This window comes from Thamnophis elegans, unplaced genomic scaffold (genome assembly GCF_009769535.1).
Source record: "Thamnophis elegans isolate rThaEle1 unplaced genomic scaffold, rThaEle1.pri scaffold_46_arrow_ctg1, whole genome shotgun sequence".
Lineage (NCBI taxonomy): Eukaryota > Metazoa > Chordata > Lepidosauria > Squamata > Colubridae > Thamnophis > Thamnophis elegans.
Genome location: NW_022473897.1, coordinates 415,253 through 434,044, shown reverse-complemented (window position 1 = coordinate 434,044; position 18,792 = coordinate 415,253). Strand labels below are relative to the sequence as shown.

The following is an 18,792-nucleotide window of genomic DNA, read 5'->3' as shown; positions in this document are numbered from 1 at the left end:
AAGTTATCTCCACTATTATGGGACTCTGGTCATAAGTTATGTCATATTCCATTTTCAGACTGAAATCAAGGGGTGCCCGCTTCACCTGAACCCTTGTCCTTTCTGGAAAGGGGTCTGGGAAGGGTCTCTGAATGGGCTTTTTGCGATGGCACCTAATGGTCAAATTGTATCGTTTGTTTGGTGCCTAAGTTGTGACATTGGGGTTCATTCGACACTGCCAATAGTTCCCTGTCTCCTCTGAACAGGGGGATAGCCCCTCCTCCGGATTTAGGATTTTAGGATTTTACTTTATTTATATGCTGCCCTTTTCCCTGAGGGGACTCAGGGCGGCTCACAATCCAGGGGGAGGGAAGAACAAAACAAAATACACACAATACACATGGCAATTTAATAACCAGTGTTCATTATACACAAAATGCAGTCCTTGTTCACCCTGATAAAAGCAGTCTTTGCCAAGGGGGAAAGGCCCTGAACCCATTTCTTTTAGCATTGGCTCAGAAGTTACCAGTGGAGGGGAGTCATTTGTAGAGGTGAGGGGCCTAGCTTCTGGTTGTTGGGGAGTACCCTCATTATCCTCATTCCCCCCTATAGGAAAGGATGGAGCAGGAGAGGGGGTTGGGTCCTCGTAATCATTTGGAACCTCCCACACCACCATTGGGGCGGTTCTGTCCAGGATTGCCTTATAGAGATACAGAGAGTTAAGGATAATAGAAATGAAAAGGAGAAAAATCATGATTAGAATAGCTGGCATCAGGCCATTCCTAATGCACGCAGTTTGGCGCAGGCGTTGGTTGGGTTTCATGGTTAGTTCTCGGCGTCGGGCAGGGGCGGAGCTTCCACGGGAGACGTGTTACGTTGCCTGTGCGATGGATGTCGGCGGCACCTGGAGCGACACCTGCAGAGGGCGTTGGTTCTTCACCACCTGGTGGTAGAGCGATAGCTTCCCGAGTATCCGCAGAAGAGGTGGCGTCCTTCCGGTGTTTCTGGAACGTGAGGCACAGAGGCTCCGCGGGTCACTGGAGGCCTCCCAGTAAGCTTTCGCAGCCAATTTAAAACAGGTCCAGTGAATCCAAGGCCTAATTTCAGCTACCTTAACAACAAGGGGAGGAGAAAACAACAACAGTATAAGGCCCACACCATTTGGGGCCCAAGAGTTTCTTCTACCAGTCCTTCACCCAGACTTCTTGTCCTGGGTGGAAGTTGTGGACTGGAGTTACAATTCCATGAGAACGACAAGACTGAACATATTTTTGCAATTGATAGACTATGGCATTCAGGGCTTGCAACTGTTTGAGCTTCACCATGTCTGCAAAATGGGGGTGAGCAACACCTGTGGGCCAAGCAAATTAGGAACCCTCCCATACAACAACTCAAATGGCGAGACACCCAACTCCTTGGTGGGAGCGCACCTCTTTGCCAGCAACGCCATGCTGTGGGCATTCGGCCATTTGAGATAGGTTTCCTGACAAATTTTGGCCAACTTATCCTTTATGGTGTGACCTGCCCTCTTGACCCTCCCACCTGAACTGGGCCTTGACGTGGGTTATTAGCAGCACATACCTGACATTGAGAGCAAACAGCAGCTGCCAGGCTAGACAAATTGTTGATATAGACTTCCCTGAGCCAAGGCTTTTTTTTTTTTAACCGTTTTTCCTAAGTGCAAATGCTTATGCAGGGAGGAGACAGCGTCCCATGCCAACTGTTGGGGAACAAACACCCTTTTGTCCGGCAGAACCCACCACCCAACTAGTAGTTCCACCCCTATCGCTTCAGTTTGTTGGGTTCCTGAGTGACTATATGATGGGGGTTGTTCTTCCTGGGCTGGGGTCCAAAGAGTGAGGCATGTGGCTTGTAGAGAAGGGGGATCCAAGGCTGCTGCTCTGGCAACTTGATCAGCTTTGTTGTTTCCTTTTTCAGCTGTTGAAACCCCTTTCTGATGACCCCATACATGCATAATGGCAACTTGTTTGGAGGCCCATACCCTGTCCAGCAGACGCATAATTTGGGCCATATTTGATGTCCTTTCCTCCAGCTGTGATGAGGCCTCTTTCCTTATATAAAACTCCATGGACTTGGACGGTTAGGAAGGCATATTTGGAGTCTGTGTAAATGTTGACTCGTAGATCTCGTGCCAATTCCAAAGCCTTGTGAAGGCATGTAGTTCTGCCAAGTGGGCACTGGTTTCTGGTGTTAGGGGCATGGCTTCCCACACATCATCAAGGGTGACCATAGCATAAGCTGCCTCTCGCACGCCCTCATGTAGAAAGCTGGTTCCATCTGTAAAAGAGTTGCATCTGGGTGGGAGTGGGGTTCATCCTTCAAATCTGGGCGACTGGCATAGGTTTCTTCAATTGTTTGTAAACAATCAGGGGTTGTTTCAGAATCTGGTTCAGGCAATAAGGATGCTGGATTCAAAGCATAGATTGGACAAACTTGATGAGGGGGTTATGTGTAATAAGCCCCTGGTATTTCAGCATACGTGGATTGGTAAGCCACAAATGACCTTTTTGGTCCAGGACAGCCCAAAGAGCATGGGGGGTGTAAATATTTAATTGCTGTCCAAAGGTGAGCTTATTGGCTTACTGGGTAAGTAGAGCAGTGCCTGCTACAGCTTTAAGACAGGAGGGCCACCCTTTTGCCACCTGATCCAATTGTTTTGACAAATATGCAACAGGTCGATACCAGGTTCCCAACTTTTGAGTCAACACCCCAACAGCCATATTCTGTTTAGTGTCCACAAATAAATGAAAAGGTTTATCCAAATTAGGGAGTCCTAGACTTGGTGCTTGAGTCAAAGCATGTTTCAATTTTAAAAAGCTGTTCTGTTCCTCCTTCTCCCACCTCAAAGGTTCCTTTTCATTCCCTTTTGTAGCTTCATAAAGTGGCTTTGCTAACAATGCGAAGTTGAGAATCCACATGCGGCAAAACCCAGCTGCTTCCCAAAAAGCCCCTTAATTCCTTCCTATTTCGTGGGGCTGACAATTGGCAAATGGCCTCCTTCCTTTCATGGGCCAGAGTCCTTTGTCCCTATTGGATGTCATAACCCAAATATCTAACATCCAATTGGACTAATTGGGCTTTGGTCCGAGAGGCCTTGTAGCCTTTCTCCTGTAGGAGGAGCAGTAGGGCTGCTGCATTGGCATGACAGGCTTCCTCCGTCTGGCCTGTGACCAACAAGTCAGCTACATCTTGCAAAACCACATCAGGTGGGGCAATGTCTAAAAGTTCCAAATCCATGGCTAATGCAGTTCCAAATAAGGTGGGGGAGTTTTTTCAAAGCCTTGATGCAAGCGTGTCCAAGCATATTGCTGCTTTCTGCCTGTGACTGGGCATTCAAAGGCAAACAAATGCTGACTTTTCTGATGGATGGGGATTTCAAAGAAAGCATCCTTTGAATCAATGACTGAAGACCATTTCACCTCTGCATGCCATTGAAGGGCCTCCTGTGAGATTCACATCTCCTGGGGCAGCTTGGTGTGTGGGGGGATCCCTTGGCATCCTAGGGCGATCATCTTCCCTTTCCTCAGGGGGTGGAGCCCAATCCCGGTTGGGGCACTCCCCTCCCCAGTGGCCATGTTTGTAACAGATGGCACATCGGTTCTGTCCCAAGGGTGGGGCCCTGTTCCCCTCCCTAATTCCTCTTCTCCCTCCTGGAACTGCTGCCACGAGCAGTTCTGCTTTTTTTCTGCATCTTTTGATATTTTTTTTCTTTTCCTCCAACAAGTCCCTATTGATGAAAGTTTTTCTACCTACTTCCATAAGCTTGTTGAGGGGCTTCCCCAGTGCCCCTTCCAGCTTCTGCTGCTTGTGTCGGATGTCAGGAGCTGACTGAGAAATAAAGGCCATAGCCAGCATCCGAGCATTTTCAGGAAGGTTAGTGGTTAGCATAAAAAAAACCTCGGGGCTTTCGGCAGCTCCTTGAGTGATGAGGCTTGGTTTAGACATATTGGTGGCTGGTTTCTCTCCCAGCTGGACAGCCCTTACAATTAACTGTTGATGATTGAGTAGCAGAGTCAGCTGGTGGGAGTCATAGGGGCTCCATCTCGGGTCCCTTGAAGGGAAGCGTTGCTCAATAAAAATAGCCAGATTGGTGTGAGCAGAGACATCAGGTTTTAGAATGTTAGACACTGCAATTCTAATCTTCTCCCTCTCTTCAGACTGCTCTATCTCCTCTTCCTTCTTCTCCCAAAATTCTGGTGAGCTCAGAGGGTCCCCATCCCCTGTCCCTCTTACAGGACTTTCTTCTGACATCATAGAGGTCACAACGTCCAGCCCTCACTCTATCCACTCCACAGATGCTCGGCTTGTTGATGCCCTCAAGTCTCTTGAGCTACTAGGTGTAGCCCCCTTTGGCATGGTTGGGGTGAGGGTCGTGGTGATCCTCTTCCTCTTCTGGCAACTCTTCTGGGGCACTAGCTAGGATTGGTGGTCTCTGCTTGGGACATTTGGGGTGTGCAACCCGAACAGCCATAAGAATACACTGTTGGTCTTTTGCATTTTTTTTTTTTTTTAGCCAAGCTGTCTCCTCAACAAATTGTATCACACGTCAATATACAGGGCCTGATCCGGATGTCCTACATCAGAATCAAACACTAACCTATGGACATTCAAAGCTATGTTGGGATCAAAAGTGCCTTTGTTGGGCCTCCCAAAACCAAAAGTGGGCCATTCAGATTCACAAAACTTTTTAAGTTCATGCCTGCTCCACTCAATGCCATAATCCTGAGTCATATACCCTTCTTTAAAATGATTTAACATACATTGTAAGGGGGTCAAGGGAACACTGCTACCTCCACCCATGATCCTCCCAGGTACCAGACAACAAAAATGTTAACAATCACCCCACACAGGCTTCTGACCCAGGATACCAGATGGACACGGCTATCGTAGGGAAATGAAGTAGCCCCTCCTCAATCACACACACACACATACACTAGACAATCCTCCCCAAAACCTTCCACCTAGTGAGGGAGATCAGGCCTCACCTCCGGCTCAACAAGGAGTCTGGGCCTAAATAGGGTTCCCACAGTACTTGCCTCATGTACTTGGCTTCCCTCCTGCGACGCTGGCCAGCCTTCAGATGCCTGGTCTCTGGTACTTCTCTGGTGGTTCTTGGACTTGCCAACCGCTGCTGCCAGAGCCCTCTGTCACTGGGAAGTCCCTCGGATCAAGGGTCCGTTGGCACCAGGGAGGTTCCCCCTGACAGGATGAGCCCTGACACCAGGGTGGACGTTCCAGAGGGTCCCAAAGACCCCTCAACTCCTGGCTGGCTCGCCAAAAATGTTGCAGCAGATTGAGGTTTGTAATCTATTTACGAAAGACTAGGACTTGAGACCACGAAGGAGAGAGAAACAGGTTTATTGGATGCATCGAGTTCAGCGTGTTCACACACCAAAATCTGAACTGCCTGGGCTCTGCCCAGGATCCTACTTTTATGCCGTGTTCCACACTGTGCATTCTCAAGGCGTTTCCATACACGAGACAAGCATGACATTTCGAAAAGCAGAAGTTCATTTGGAATGTTACAGCAAAGTACATAGGAGAAATACAAAAAAGAGAAGTCCCTATTTCATCTTAAGCTGTCAGCAGCTTTTACCTCTGTTCTATCTCTCACCCACGCCTGGCTTCCTGTGCCCCCCTTTACAGGGTCTTGCCACATTGTTCAGCCCTATTTTTAATACTTATGAGGAAGTTTGGAGAGAAAAGTTCACTCCAGCTAAAAGTCAACTTTGGGACTTCAGGGCACTAGAATGAAAAGCCAAACTAATATAAATTTATAAGGTCCATTCTATTAAGACCACCTAACCTGCCCAGCCACTGGTGGGTTTACCTGTGCAACCCCTCCTGCATCATCACAACAGAAACCCAATATTTTTTTTACTGTTGCCTTTGTTACATTTGTTGTATTTGTGCTGATAAATAAATAAAGGGAGACTACTATTCTCTATTTCAAGCTATTTAGCTCTCATCAGCTAGCCATACCCTTACTGGGATCCGAACCGGTGCTGTATTGCATCTTAGGCAGATGTCTTAACCATTGAGCCTATACCTACCTACCTACCTACCTACCTACCCATCCATCCATCCATCCATCCATCCATCCATCCATCCATCCATTCATTGATCTAACGATAATATATGCTTTGCAATAATCTCTATCTCACTTCTATTTATTGAAGAATGAGACTCAAATTTTCAAATCTGGCTAAAGGAAATTTGTCCTATTTCAGATTATCAAATATACCATATTTTGTGGACTATAAAACCCACCGGAGTATAAAACACACCAAGATTTTGAAAAGGCAAATTTAAAAAGAAAGTTTTTGCACTCTGCAGACCTTCCAAAAATGGCCCCATTTTTTGCAAAAATAGACCCATTTTTGGTGAAAAAGGTCATGCATAGTCTTTAGGAGGCTTGTAGAGTGCTCCAGGGGGCTGGGTGGGCAAAATGAGCAAAAGACAGCCAGATATTTTACTCATTTTTGCCATCCCCAGCCCCTAGGAGCAATCTGGAAGCCTCCAGAGCTATGCACAGCTATTTTTGCAAAGAGGGGGGCTTCGGGAGGCCAAAAATTGTGTATTCAGTGTATAAGATGCACCCAGATTTTCACCCTCTTTTTTGAGGGAAAAAGGTGTGTCTTATACTCAGAAAAATACAGTATTTCTCCTACTGAATCATAATGGAAGGAATTTGATTAATCCTCTTTTCATTCTGCTTTGGTTCATTTGTATCTTTCCTTAAAATAATATCAAATTAATAACAGATTATCCATGTACATATCTATGAAATATCAATTATCACATTTCTAAGTGCACATATTTAATAATTGTTATAGGAATGGGAAGAATACATCAATGAAACTTGAATATAGTGTTCCCCTCTTTTATTCTTTTAACAATTCACTTGGAGAGAGAATGTTCTTGAATGAGGAAGGGGAAGGTGGATTTGACATCATCAACTTGATCACTTTTCCAAACAAATCCTTTCAGAGAGTTAGAGCTGGAAAGAGATCTCCAGGCTCCAAAAGGGAAATAATTTTTCATGGATGAAGATGTAATTGTCTGGAACCAATGAATATAAGATGGTGACCCTTTGAAAGCTGTATGCAATGAAATTTCATTTTAATGTATTAATCGGCATACATTAAAATGAAATTTCATTGCATATTGCTCTCAAAGGGTCACCATCTCTAATATACACTACATAAATATGACAAAATAAATACATACAAAATTATGCATATACCCTCATACCTATATATGCTGTATGCAATGAAGTTTCATTTTAATGTATGCCGATTAGTATACATTTAAAATGACAATAAAGTTATTCTAAGTTGCTACATTTTCACTATTTTCCAAGATCCTTTAACTTAATCCTTTCCCCATTCCAACACTCATTTTGAATTTGAAATTGATAATCTAGGTGTCATGGTTCCTGTTAGGATATTTCAGATATTGACTCCAATAATGTTCAATGTTTGTAGAGACATTTTCATGGTTTTTATACTTTCAATTTATAAAGCCCTACTTAAATATAGCAAAATCTAACTGTCATTTTATGAATATATATTTAATTTAACATAGTATTATAGGATATCAGTTTTGGATTTGTTAGGCTTCTTTAAAATGAAAACGTATTTTGTTTGTGAATCTCATACATTTAACTGCATTTTACAAAAGAATTTCATGCTGGGTCATAAACATTTGCTCTCTATCCATAAATCTATTTTCATTGCAACCTGTTTTTACATTTCAATAATATGATGAAAAGAAATTAAATGTATCTTTCCTTCTGCTTCATCCTTTATCCAAAGTTGTGCTGACCAATGAACATAATTATCTATCTATCTATCTATCTATCTATCTATCTATCTATCTATCTATCTATCCATCCATCCATCCATCCATCCATCCATCCATCCATCCATATATCATTTACCATTTATCTATCTATCCATCTATTTTATCTACCCGCCAATTTACTTGTATTTCTTATTATGAATTAGATTTTTTCAAATCACCATCAAATCAACTACTTGATGGTCTCAAAATTGTTAATTTATTATATCATTTAGACATATTTTTGCCATTTTTTCAGCACATTGGTTTTCCAATGTTTGTTCCTTATAATTCAAAATATCTTAATACGCACCCTAGCAAGGGAAATGTATGTATGATTCATCTTAAAATCACTTAAATTAGAGGAAAGAAGATGCAAAACTGAAAATATTAATGTGGATAAATGGTGCAATACATGTTTGTAGGAATACTTTCCATTCTATTATATTATCTTTCCCTGCTATACTAAGATAATCATAGCAGATTATAATCTTCTATTTCTAAAGATAGCTAGAGTTATAATTTTCATTACAATGAGGACCACAATTGAGTCCCAATTTTCCATCAGTAAGCAAGACAGTTGTTAAGTTAGTTGTGCTCCATCCTACCGCAGCTGTTGAGTGAATCATTGCAATTGTTAAGTTAGTAACACAGTTAAGTATATCTGGCTTCCCCGTTGACTTTGATTGTCAGAGGTCACAAAAGGTTATCACATGACCTCAGGACATTGCAACTTTGAATTGTCACTAAATGTATGGTTATAACTTTGACTTTCGGAGACAAATCCCCCACTGTAGGGAGGAGGAACTGATTAGGTGGTTCCGCCCCAGGCACCTGATGGACCCTATAGGATTTCAGACGGCGCTTGGAGAAAAACCTGACACTCTCGTCCACAATCCGGTAGAGTCCTTAGTCGCTGCTTGGAATACAGCGGCGGCGGGGGCTCTAAACCGGATTGCGCCTTTATGGCCTCTCCGAGGTAGTGGATCCAGGAGAGCTCCTTGGTTCAGAGGAACTCCGGTAGATGAAGCACCAAAAGAGACGTCTAGAGCGCCGCTGGAGACCCAGTAACTCCGAGTCAGACCGAGCACTGATGAGAGCCTTTATCAGGACCTATTTCGTGGCAATACGGGCGGCAAAATCTGCGCATTTTGCCGCTCTTATTGCATCCGCTGAATCGCACCCAGCCGCCTTGTTTAGAATAGCCCGCTCCCTCTTGAAAGGGAGGGATGCGGACGACCCTTTACAAGGTAGGGCTGAGGAATTTATTCAGTTTCTAACAGATAAAGTCACTCGGATTCGGACAGATCTGGACTCCAATTGCACGGTACCAGCCGAGGTACCGGGGGAAGGTCTTGAGCGAATTTTATGGAGCGAGTTTCAACTTGTCGCTCCTGAGGAAGTGGACAAGGCTCTAGGAGCGGTGAGTGCCTCCACCTGTATACTGGACCCGTGTCCCTCTTGGCTGGTCTCGACCAGCAGGAGGTGACACGTGGCTGGATCCAGAGGATAGTTAACACCTCTCTCTGGGAGGGGTCCTCTCCGCACCTCCTAAAGGATGCGGTGGTGAGACCCCTCCTGAAGAAACCTTCTCTGGATCCAGCCATCTTGAGTAACTATCGTCCAGTCTCCAACCTCCCCTTTGTTGGGAAGGTTGTTGAGAAAGTGGTGGCCTTTCAACTCCGACGGTCCTTGGATGAAACCGATTATCTGGATCCCTTTCAGTCCGGTTTCAGGCCTGGTTACAGCACGGAAACTGCTTTGGTCGCGCTGATCGATGATCTCTGGCAAGCCAGGGATAGGGGTCACTCCTCTATCCTTGAGCTCCTTGACCTCTCAGCGGCCTTCGATACCATCGACCATGGTATCCTTCTGCGACGGTTGCGGGAGGTGGGAGTGCGAGGCATCTTTCTTCGGTAGTTCTCCTCCTACCTCTCGGACAAGTCGCAGTCGGTGTTGGTCGGAGGGCAGAGATCAACCCCTAGGCCCCTCAATTATGGAGTGCCGCAGAGTTCAGTCCTGTCTCCCCTCCTATTTAACATCTACATGAAGCCGCTGGGTGAGATCATATGCCGGCACGGGATTAAATATCACCAATAGGCGGACGATACACAGTTGTATCTGTCCGCCCTGTGCCAACTCAGTGAAGCAGTAGAAGTGATGTGCCAGTGCCTGGAGGCTGTCAGGGTCTGGATGGGAACGAACAAGCTGGCGCTCAATCCCGACAATACCGAGTGGCTATTGATGCTCCCTCCCAAAGATGGTCCAGCTATTCCATCTCTCAGCCTGGGGGGTGAAATTATACGCCCCTCAGAGAGGGCCCGCAATTTGGGAGTCCTCCTGGATCCGCAGCTGACTTTAGAACATCATTTGTCGGCTGTGACCAGGGGGACTTTTGCCCAGGTTCGCCTGGTGCACCAATTGCGGCCCTACCTGGACCAGGAGGCTCTTCGGATAGTCACTCATGCCCTCGTCACCTCAAGACTGGACTACTGTAACGCGCTCTACATGGGGCTGCCCTTGAAGAGTGTTCGAAGACTTCAGCTTGTCCAGAACGCAGCCGCGCGAGCGATTGCGGGTGCACCTCGGTACACCCACGTTACACCTATCCTCCGCGAGCTGCACTGGCTGCCCATTGGTCTCCGGACACGCTTCAAGGTGCTAGTCGTTACTTTTAAAGCCCTAGATGGTATCGGACCTAGGTACTTGAGAGATCGCCTCCTACCAGTCACCGCCCAAAGACCTATTAGATCCCACAGATTAGGCCTCCTCCAAATTCCATCTGCCGGCCAATGTCGGCTGGCGATCCCTCAGGGGAGGGCCTTCTCTGTGGCTGCTCCAGCCCCCTGGAACGATCTCCCCATGGAGATCCGGACCCTCACTATCCTTCCGACCTTCCACAAAGCAGTTAAGACCTGGCTGTTCCGGCAGGCCTGGGGCTGCCGAACTATCCAGCCCCATTCGAGGTTATGGCTGTTGTAGAATTTTAAATTGTTGTTTTTTATTTTATTTTTTTGTATCCCCTCCTTTTTTATTGTGAGCCATCCTGAGTCTCGCGGGAATAGGGCAGCATGCAAACTTAATAAATTGAATTGAAATTGAATTGAATATAAGTCAAGGATTAACAGTATAACAAGGAAAAAGAGTCTATTCATGAAAGCAGGAAAAGAATACTATACTGAGGGAAACTTTCCGAGGATATATAAAGTACATAACAGATTGCAGCATTTTATCTCTATATATTTTCTAAGAATCCCTTTGATTTGTCATGGGAGATGTTCCCCTCAGAAGTCTTTCACTTTTTTTTTTTGAGTTGTGAATGTAAGAAATCTCTATACAGATGCTTGTCTCTCTATCATTATGAAATTAGCCTGTATCTTAAAAACCTATGGGACTCTAAGGCAAAACAATAACATGACCATGATAGTTTTGTTAATGTTTTCCATGACATTCAAACTAGAAGCCGTTAGAACTCTGTGAGTATAAACAGTGGTAGATATTACTGTCTATCTCTGCCTGAAAAACAGCTGATGGGGCCATGTCAGACTGTTCTACTTGGACACCTTCAAGAATCATGTTGCAGACAGAGACATTTGTATACCAAAATAAGACATCTATGGATGATGGTAACATTGATGGTATCACTGTTGACAGGAATGCCTCAAGTGGCATTCCAGGATCCTAATATTCAATGTAAACATGATGAGCCTGCTCCTATACGTTACACATATCATCAGCTTGGAGACGTTAGCATTGGTAGCATCACTTCTGTGATCTTGTCATTTTCTGATCCCCCTGATTTCAGTCGACATCCTTCTCAGGAGGTTCAAGATGGACTTATGTATGTTCCTAATTGATTGATTTTTTCCAGCTCTGAGTCCAACTGTTGAATTATATCGTGCTCAAAATGTTTTTCCCCTGAGCTAACCCCGAAACACCTTTTTATTTCCAAACATAGGACACTTTGATTTATTTTCAATGTAGATCAAAAGTCTATTATGACACATTATATGGAATTCATTCTAGGTAGAGAATATAGATTTGTGTACATGATGTGCATACAACTAAACTCTGAAGGAACTGTATTAGCTTTGATTAATATTTAAATTGATTTAACCGTAGGAAAATTGAGTTTCTTTTTTTGAGATATAGGTCTGGAAGATTGGACATGCCATCATCTGAAGCAGATTCTTTTAAATGTGTTATGTAATTCTTGTTACAGGATATTTTATCAAAACTACCAGCACGTTCTGGCTTTAGTGTTTGCCATTGAGGAGATCAATGAAAACCCTCAGATTCTGCCTAATGTCACGCTGGGCTTTCACATCTATAATAGCCATTTTAGTCCAGGTTGGACTTACCTCGCTTCCATGGGGCTTCCCTTCACCCAGGGCAGATTCATTCCTAACTACAAATGTGGGGTGCCCAGAAATCTGGCTGCTGTCCTTGTGGGACCTGACATCTGTCTCCATGGTGCAACTATTCTGAACATCTACAAAGTTCCTCAGGTAAGACTGATGAATGAACAAGCTTAGCATGTTAGCTTTTATGATGCAGGGTATGTTCAGTTTGTATACAACTTTTTGATATATACCCATTAAGCAAGTTTTAAAGATTTATCTAAATAGCAAGTAGAGAGAAGAACTGCCTTGTATGTCTATTTCAAAATAATAAGAAGGGAATCAAGCAGAGTAGTATATGTTACATACCAAATTTTAACGATATAAGCCCCGCCCCTTTGTTATTGTTTATGTTTTAGCCACGCCCCTTTGTGTGACATATTTTATGATTCCACCCCTTTTGTGACGTGTTTTTGTTTACAGTGTAACCCCTCCCCATTTATGACATCACTACCCCACCCTAACCCTAACCCTAACCCTCAGCCCCAACCACCCCTCCCACCCCTACCCAAAATGCCGGAACTCCTTTTTAAATGAAGTACTTTAAGGTCATGGTGAGGCAAACCCCAGTGAACCCGAAAGCCTCATCCCCGGTAGCACGGTTTCAAAAGACGCACCCGCCAGTTGTGACACCCGTGGCCTTTCACACGGGGACGTAGTAACGACAAACACAACAGACCCACAATCCCTTTCGGTATGAATAATTATGACGTCATAATTACTTGCCAGAGGAACTTCACATCGGTGCGTTTTACACAGCCGGTTTAAAAGCAGTATACAAGCAAAGAGAGCCCCCGACATGAGGGATTTTTTTACAGAGACGTTAAAATAAAAAATAAACTATATTTGCGAAGAAAAATTAACTTTCTTGTACGTGAGTTAGCTATCTTACAAAGACAGAAGCGAAAGGAATGAGGAAGCAACTTCTGTGGCTCGTACACGCCTGCTTTCACAAGATTAGAAGTAAAATTAATTAACAGGAATGGGAGTCTGTCAACATAACAATAATGGATTCCAAATAATGGCAGCTCTTTACACACAGCAGGGGTTGTATAAACAATATAGAGACGTGTCCGGGCACATCCAGGTTGGGAGATATGTCCAGACATATTCTGGATATTGGTACACATGCGCACAGAGACAGCCAAATCACGTGCCAGGGCCTTGACTAAGGAATTTTGAGGCTTTTCTAACCACTTAAGGCTTAGGCTTCTGAGACTCCAACATGCAGGCTGACAATGGAAATAATAAGAGTTTTGCAGATCCTTCTACACCGTGGGGCGAGGGAAGGCCTGTTCTGAAAGATTGTCATAAAATATGTTGCACTAAGTTCGGTGGTGAATGAGAGTTCTTCAGACCTATTTTGTATGGATGCCAGCTGTCCTGCTGTAACGTGAAAGACTATGAAGATGGCGGAGGCAGCGATGTATGTTGTCGCCAGGGCCTGGTAACGGCCAAGAGAAGTGGCTTATCACAAGACATTGCAGCTGCAAGTTGTAAGTAAAGATATTTTATATATTCGAAGGGGGGTTTGGAGATAATCCAGCTATCGCTGTGATAAGTAATGAATTAATATATTTTTCCAGGTGTTGTTCCAGGGTGTGACTATAACAAGAAGGACTCCTTAACACCAAACTTACCAACTGGTGAAGAAACTGCAGAGGGGAGCATAGGTAAATGAAACTAAATAGACTTTTTTACTAAGTGTATTGATGATAATTGTATATGATAAATGGAGGGGATGTGGGGGAATGCGGTTAGTTTTAGTAATGGGGTATTCTTTATATTTTAACAGAAGCGGTTCCTGGATATAACTATGACATGATTTTTAGAAGCACCTCCAGTGAGGAAGATGCTACAGATGACTTCCCGTATTATCGAAGCCCTACGAAGTATATCACTAGAAACATCTCCAGTGAGGAAGAAGCTACAGATGACTTCCCGTATTATCGAAGCCCTACGAAGTATACCACCGGCACGTTTACTGAGGATATTAATGATGATGTTAAACCCATGATTCTGAAGAGTCGTGATTACCCCATTTGGCTACCAAGGGTTGGTAAAAGGGCCTTTTCAAACGATGACAACGACGCTGTAGGATGTGCATGTGGGGGTATTGATTGCATCTGTACGGCAACTACAGAGGTTGATGAGGACGATGATGACGTGGTTGTCTATTATGCTAGCTCTGATGACGGATATTATTCTGCTAACCAAGTTCGTGGGAGCATGTTGTAAATTACAAATAAAAGGTTTATGCTAAAGAGCAACGTGTGTTTTATTGTACGGGTTAACGGTGCAGAATGAAGTATAAAAAGGTACTGAAGGAATTGTATTATAGACCAGAAAGTACGGGCAGCTATGGGGGTGCAACATCGCTATTTAACGCGGGGCGGAAGAGCATTAAAAACTTAACGCTGAAACAGGTCAAAGCATGGCTGTCTGGGCAAGATGCCTACGTCCTTCATAAACCCACAAGAATTAATTTTCCTAGGAATGCAACAATAGTATCTTGCATAGACTGCCAGTGGCAAGCAGACCTCGTGCATTTAACAGGATTTGCCTTTGAAAACAATGGCATGAAATTTATCTTAACAGTGATCGATGTGCTATCCAAATATGCCTGGGCTGTCTGTTTATTTGATAAGACTGGACGGGGGGGTTGCCGAGGCGTTTCAGAGCATCTTCCAAACAGGAAGGGCTCCTAGAAAGTTACAGACAGATGCTGGAAAAGAATTCTTAAACAGGCCTCTGAAGATGCTTTTGGAACGTTATGGCATACATCACTTTGTGACACATAGTGAAACTAAAGCAGCAGTTATAGAGAGATTTAATCGCACTCTGAAAAATAAAATATGGAGGTATTTTACAGCTAAAAATACTCACAGGTATGTGGATGTGTTACCAGCTCTCATGCAGGGCTACAATAGCTCTTACCATCGTAGTATCCAGATGGCCCCCAAGACGGTAAGCTGCTCTAATGAAAAAGACATTTGGCTACGTCTATATGGAAAAAGGTTAAAAGCAGTCAGAAAGTTTAAAGACTTTAAGGTGGGGGATCATGTTAGGATATCCAGACTAAAGGACAAGTTTGAAAAGGGTTATCACCAAACCTTTACAGATGAAATATTTATTATCAAGGAAAAGCTACCAAGAGGGGAAAGAACTGTATATAAATTAATGGATTATGCAGAGGATGTCGTCCAGGGAACCTTTTACCCAGAAGAGATGCAAAAGATACCTAATGACCAAGAGCGTGTCTATAGAATTGAAAAAATAGTCCGAAAAAGAGGGATGGGTAAACAAAGAGAATTTCTAGTTAAATGGAATGGTTGGCCAGAGAAGTTCAACAGTTGGGTTAAGGCTACTGAAGTACAACATCTTTGACATGTCGGGTTTCTATATTACACTACACAGCAATGCATCAGCGGCTGCGTTTCCCAACAACAAAAATTCTAATTTTACTATTCAATTAGCGAGATCGTTGGATCTTTCAGGGCCGTGGGAAGTAGGTCTAGCAGAGATACAATATCCGCATAGCTGGCATACATTAACATCTCTTGGATATTTTGAAATTGCTAATGAGAGAAAGAAATGGCATTTTTCTTTGAGAAGCGGGTACTATAACAGCATCCGACAACTGTTAGAAAATATGAATAAACTTATATCAAATGCCAAGGATGGACCTAAGACAACCCTATATTATGATTCAGTGGGTCGGAAAATTAATCTTAAAGGAGATGAACCTCATACCATTCTGGTTAGCGGTGAACTTGGACAGCTGTTAGGTATGTTCCCTGGATTCAACACCTTATATGTTTACACAGACATTGTAGAGCTCCAGATAGTAGGTGACTTCTATGTGCCGTTACTACGCTGTGTACCTGTGCAGGGGCAAGACAATGATTTCATAACTGTGACCTATGACCGTCCACATTATGTGCCAGTCAGCAAACATCACATCGATACCGTTACTATAGAAATCAAAACCGACCAGGACAAAAACGTGCATTTTTATCACGGTAAGGTGATTGTCAAGCTTCATTTCAGGCCTCAGAAAAGTGAAGGATGGTCGTGATAAAGAAGTGCGGGAGCCCTCAAGCCTATGTAGACTACTACCGGGCACAGGCGGGAAATGGCCTACCGGGTTTTCGAGGAGCCCCTGTTATGTACGGTACCGGTATAGGGGGCCTGTTCCGGGGACTTTTTTGAAAAGCGATGCCTTTACTGAGGAGAGGCCTAGAAATCATTAAACCTCACATGAAAGCGGCTGCTAATAACATTGTCAGAGATGTGTCAGGACGGCTTGTATCACGTGTTGTAGGGGCGGGGCAGGAGGGGTCTGGTATGGCTGTAATCAGGAAGAAACGTTCTGTTGGACCACCTATGCCTCCTCCTAAAAAGAGGAAGGTTGCGAAAAAGCCACGCCATACAAAGAGGAAACGTTCACAAGGAAGGAAGCGCAGTGACAAACAGAACATCTTCTAATATAAAATGGCGTTTATCCATGAGGCTTCAGAGGAATGCGTCAAATCAGAGCTAGATCTTTTTCAACTGGCACCTACGCAAACAAGCATTGAAAACTGCACGTACATCGAGATCCCCCCTTTATCAGCGCTGACACCGAATGCACCCTTGGAATTTTTTATAACCGGACACGGCGAGCATTACACGGATTTAAACAATACTCTGCTGTATGTGAGCTGCAAAATTGTAAAGGCTGATGGCACGGATATCGACGATGGTGCAAGAGTCAGCCTTGTCAATTACCCCATAGCATCATTGTTCAATCAGGTGGATGTCACATTAGGGGATCGCGTGATTACACAGAGTCACCATTGCTACGCCTACAGAGCAATTATTGAACTTATTCTGAACTATGGTGGAGATGCCCTGAGCACCCAATTTTCAGCGGGTGGTTTTTACAAGGACGATGCAACACTCATGGAGAACACACTGTTGACAGCTGCTGGTAACTCCGGTTTCAGAGCGAGAGCTAGACATACAGCCGGAAGTCGTAAATGGGATCTGCTAGGACCATTGCATAGTGATCTATTTTTTCAAGACAGGCTATTGATTAACGGTGTGGATGTGAGCATTAAACTCTCAAGAAGTAAAAACGAGTTCTGCCTGATGAGAGATGGTAATGAAAATTACAAAGTACAGATCCTGGGCGCATCTCTCTTTGTAAAACGTGTAAAAGTATCCCCCGGTGTACGGGTGGGCCATGCGGAGGCGCTGCTTACCTCTAACGCCAAATACCCTATTGATCGTGTAGGCATGAAGGTTTACAGCATTCCTGCAGGCAGTCTTGTGTGTAATCAGGAAAACCTATTTCTAGGACAGCTACCTAAACAGTTAGTGATCGGCTTCGTGGACAACGCTGCATTTAGTGGTAATTATGAAAGAAACCCTTTCAATTTTCAGCACTATAACGTCAACTTTTGCGCCCTGTATTGTGACGGTGAACAAATTCCTGCAAAACCCCTTCAACCCGATTATGAACATAACCTTTTTGTGAGAGAATATATGCAATTGTTACAGACTTCCGGTAAATCCATGAAAGACCGTTCTGTGCTGATTAACCGTGAGGAGTTTAACAATGGTTATACATTATATTGTTTTGATTTGAACCCTGATCAAGGTTGCTCAGAGCACTATTCCCTGATCAAGAATGGCAACCTGAGGGCGGAAATTAGATTTGCTGTGCCCCTCCCCAACACCGTCAACATGATACTCTATGCTATCTTTGAAAATCTTATTGAAATAAGCCACACATGCAACGTCCTATATGATTACATGTAAGAAATGGACACTATACAGATACTACGGGTGTTGTCTGGAAATGCTCTCTTTCTAGGCGTATACCCCAGCAATTTGTTACCCAAGAGAAAAATCTCAAAGAGGCCTTTCGGGTTAATTGTGAACACGCATCCAAGGACTTTACCTGGCTAGCATTCTACTTTCCAACTCACAGTTATGGCGAATTTTTTGACTCCTACGGAAGATCGTCAGACAGCTCTGACTTTCCCGTTGACATTGTGAGGTTTTTAGAACTGCAAGCTAAGACATACACATACCAAACTCTTCAACTGCAGAACCCCCTGGCAATAACCTGTGGACAGCATTGTTTGTTTTATCTAATTAAGCACATGAGAGGATTACCTTATGAAGATATTTTGAAGCTATACTCTGAAAAAGATGACAAAAACGATCAAATGGTGAAGCAGTTTGTAGTAAATATGAAGTCTGGAAGAACCAGCACGTGTAACCAATACCGTTGTATGCAAACATGTATGGCTCATTATAAAATAAACACAAAACATTAAACGTATTGCATGTTTTACAGTGTTTTATTTATTCACAAATGGAGCCAGTCACCAAAATTTAGAACATTTTTAGGAGCTGACACAGAGCCTACAGTAGGATCAGCCATAGCAGAGGGTGATTTTGTAGAACTTACAAGCTTAAAGGGCCCTGTCTCTTTCAGCTTTTCAAGCTGCTCTTTAACAACATTAGAACCTAGCAAGCCCGTTGGAACATTCATCTC

The 18,792-nt window shown here is 43.8% G+C and overlaps 1 protein-coding gene across 1 annotated transcript; it reads left to right on the top strand.

The window, feature by feature from the left end:
* Positions 1-16,736: 16,736 nt before the first annotated feature.
* LOC116523567 (uncharacterized protein F54H12.2-like) lies at positions 16,737-18,047 on the top strand. Its single transcript, XM_032238670.1, has one exon. The coding sequence runs from the start codon at positions 16,737-16,739 to the stop codon at positions 18,045-18,047; it is 1,311 nt and encodes a 436-aa protein (XP_032094561.1).
* The last annotated feature ends 745 nt before the right edge of the window (positions 18,048-18,792 follow it).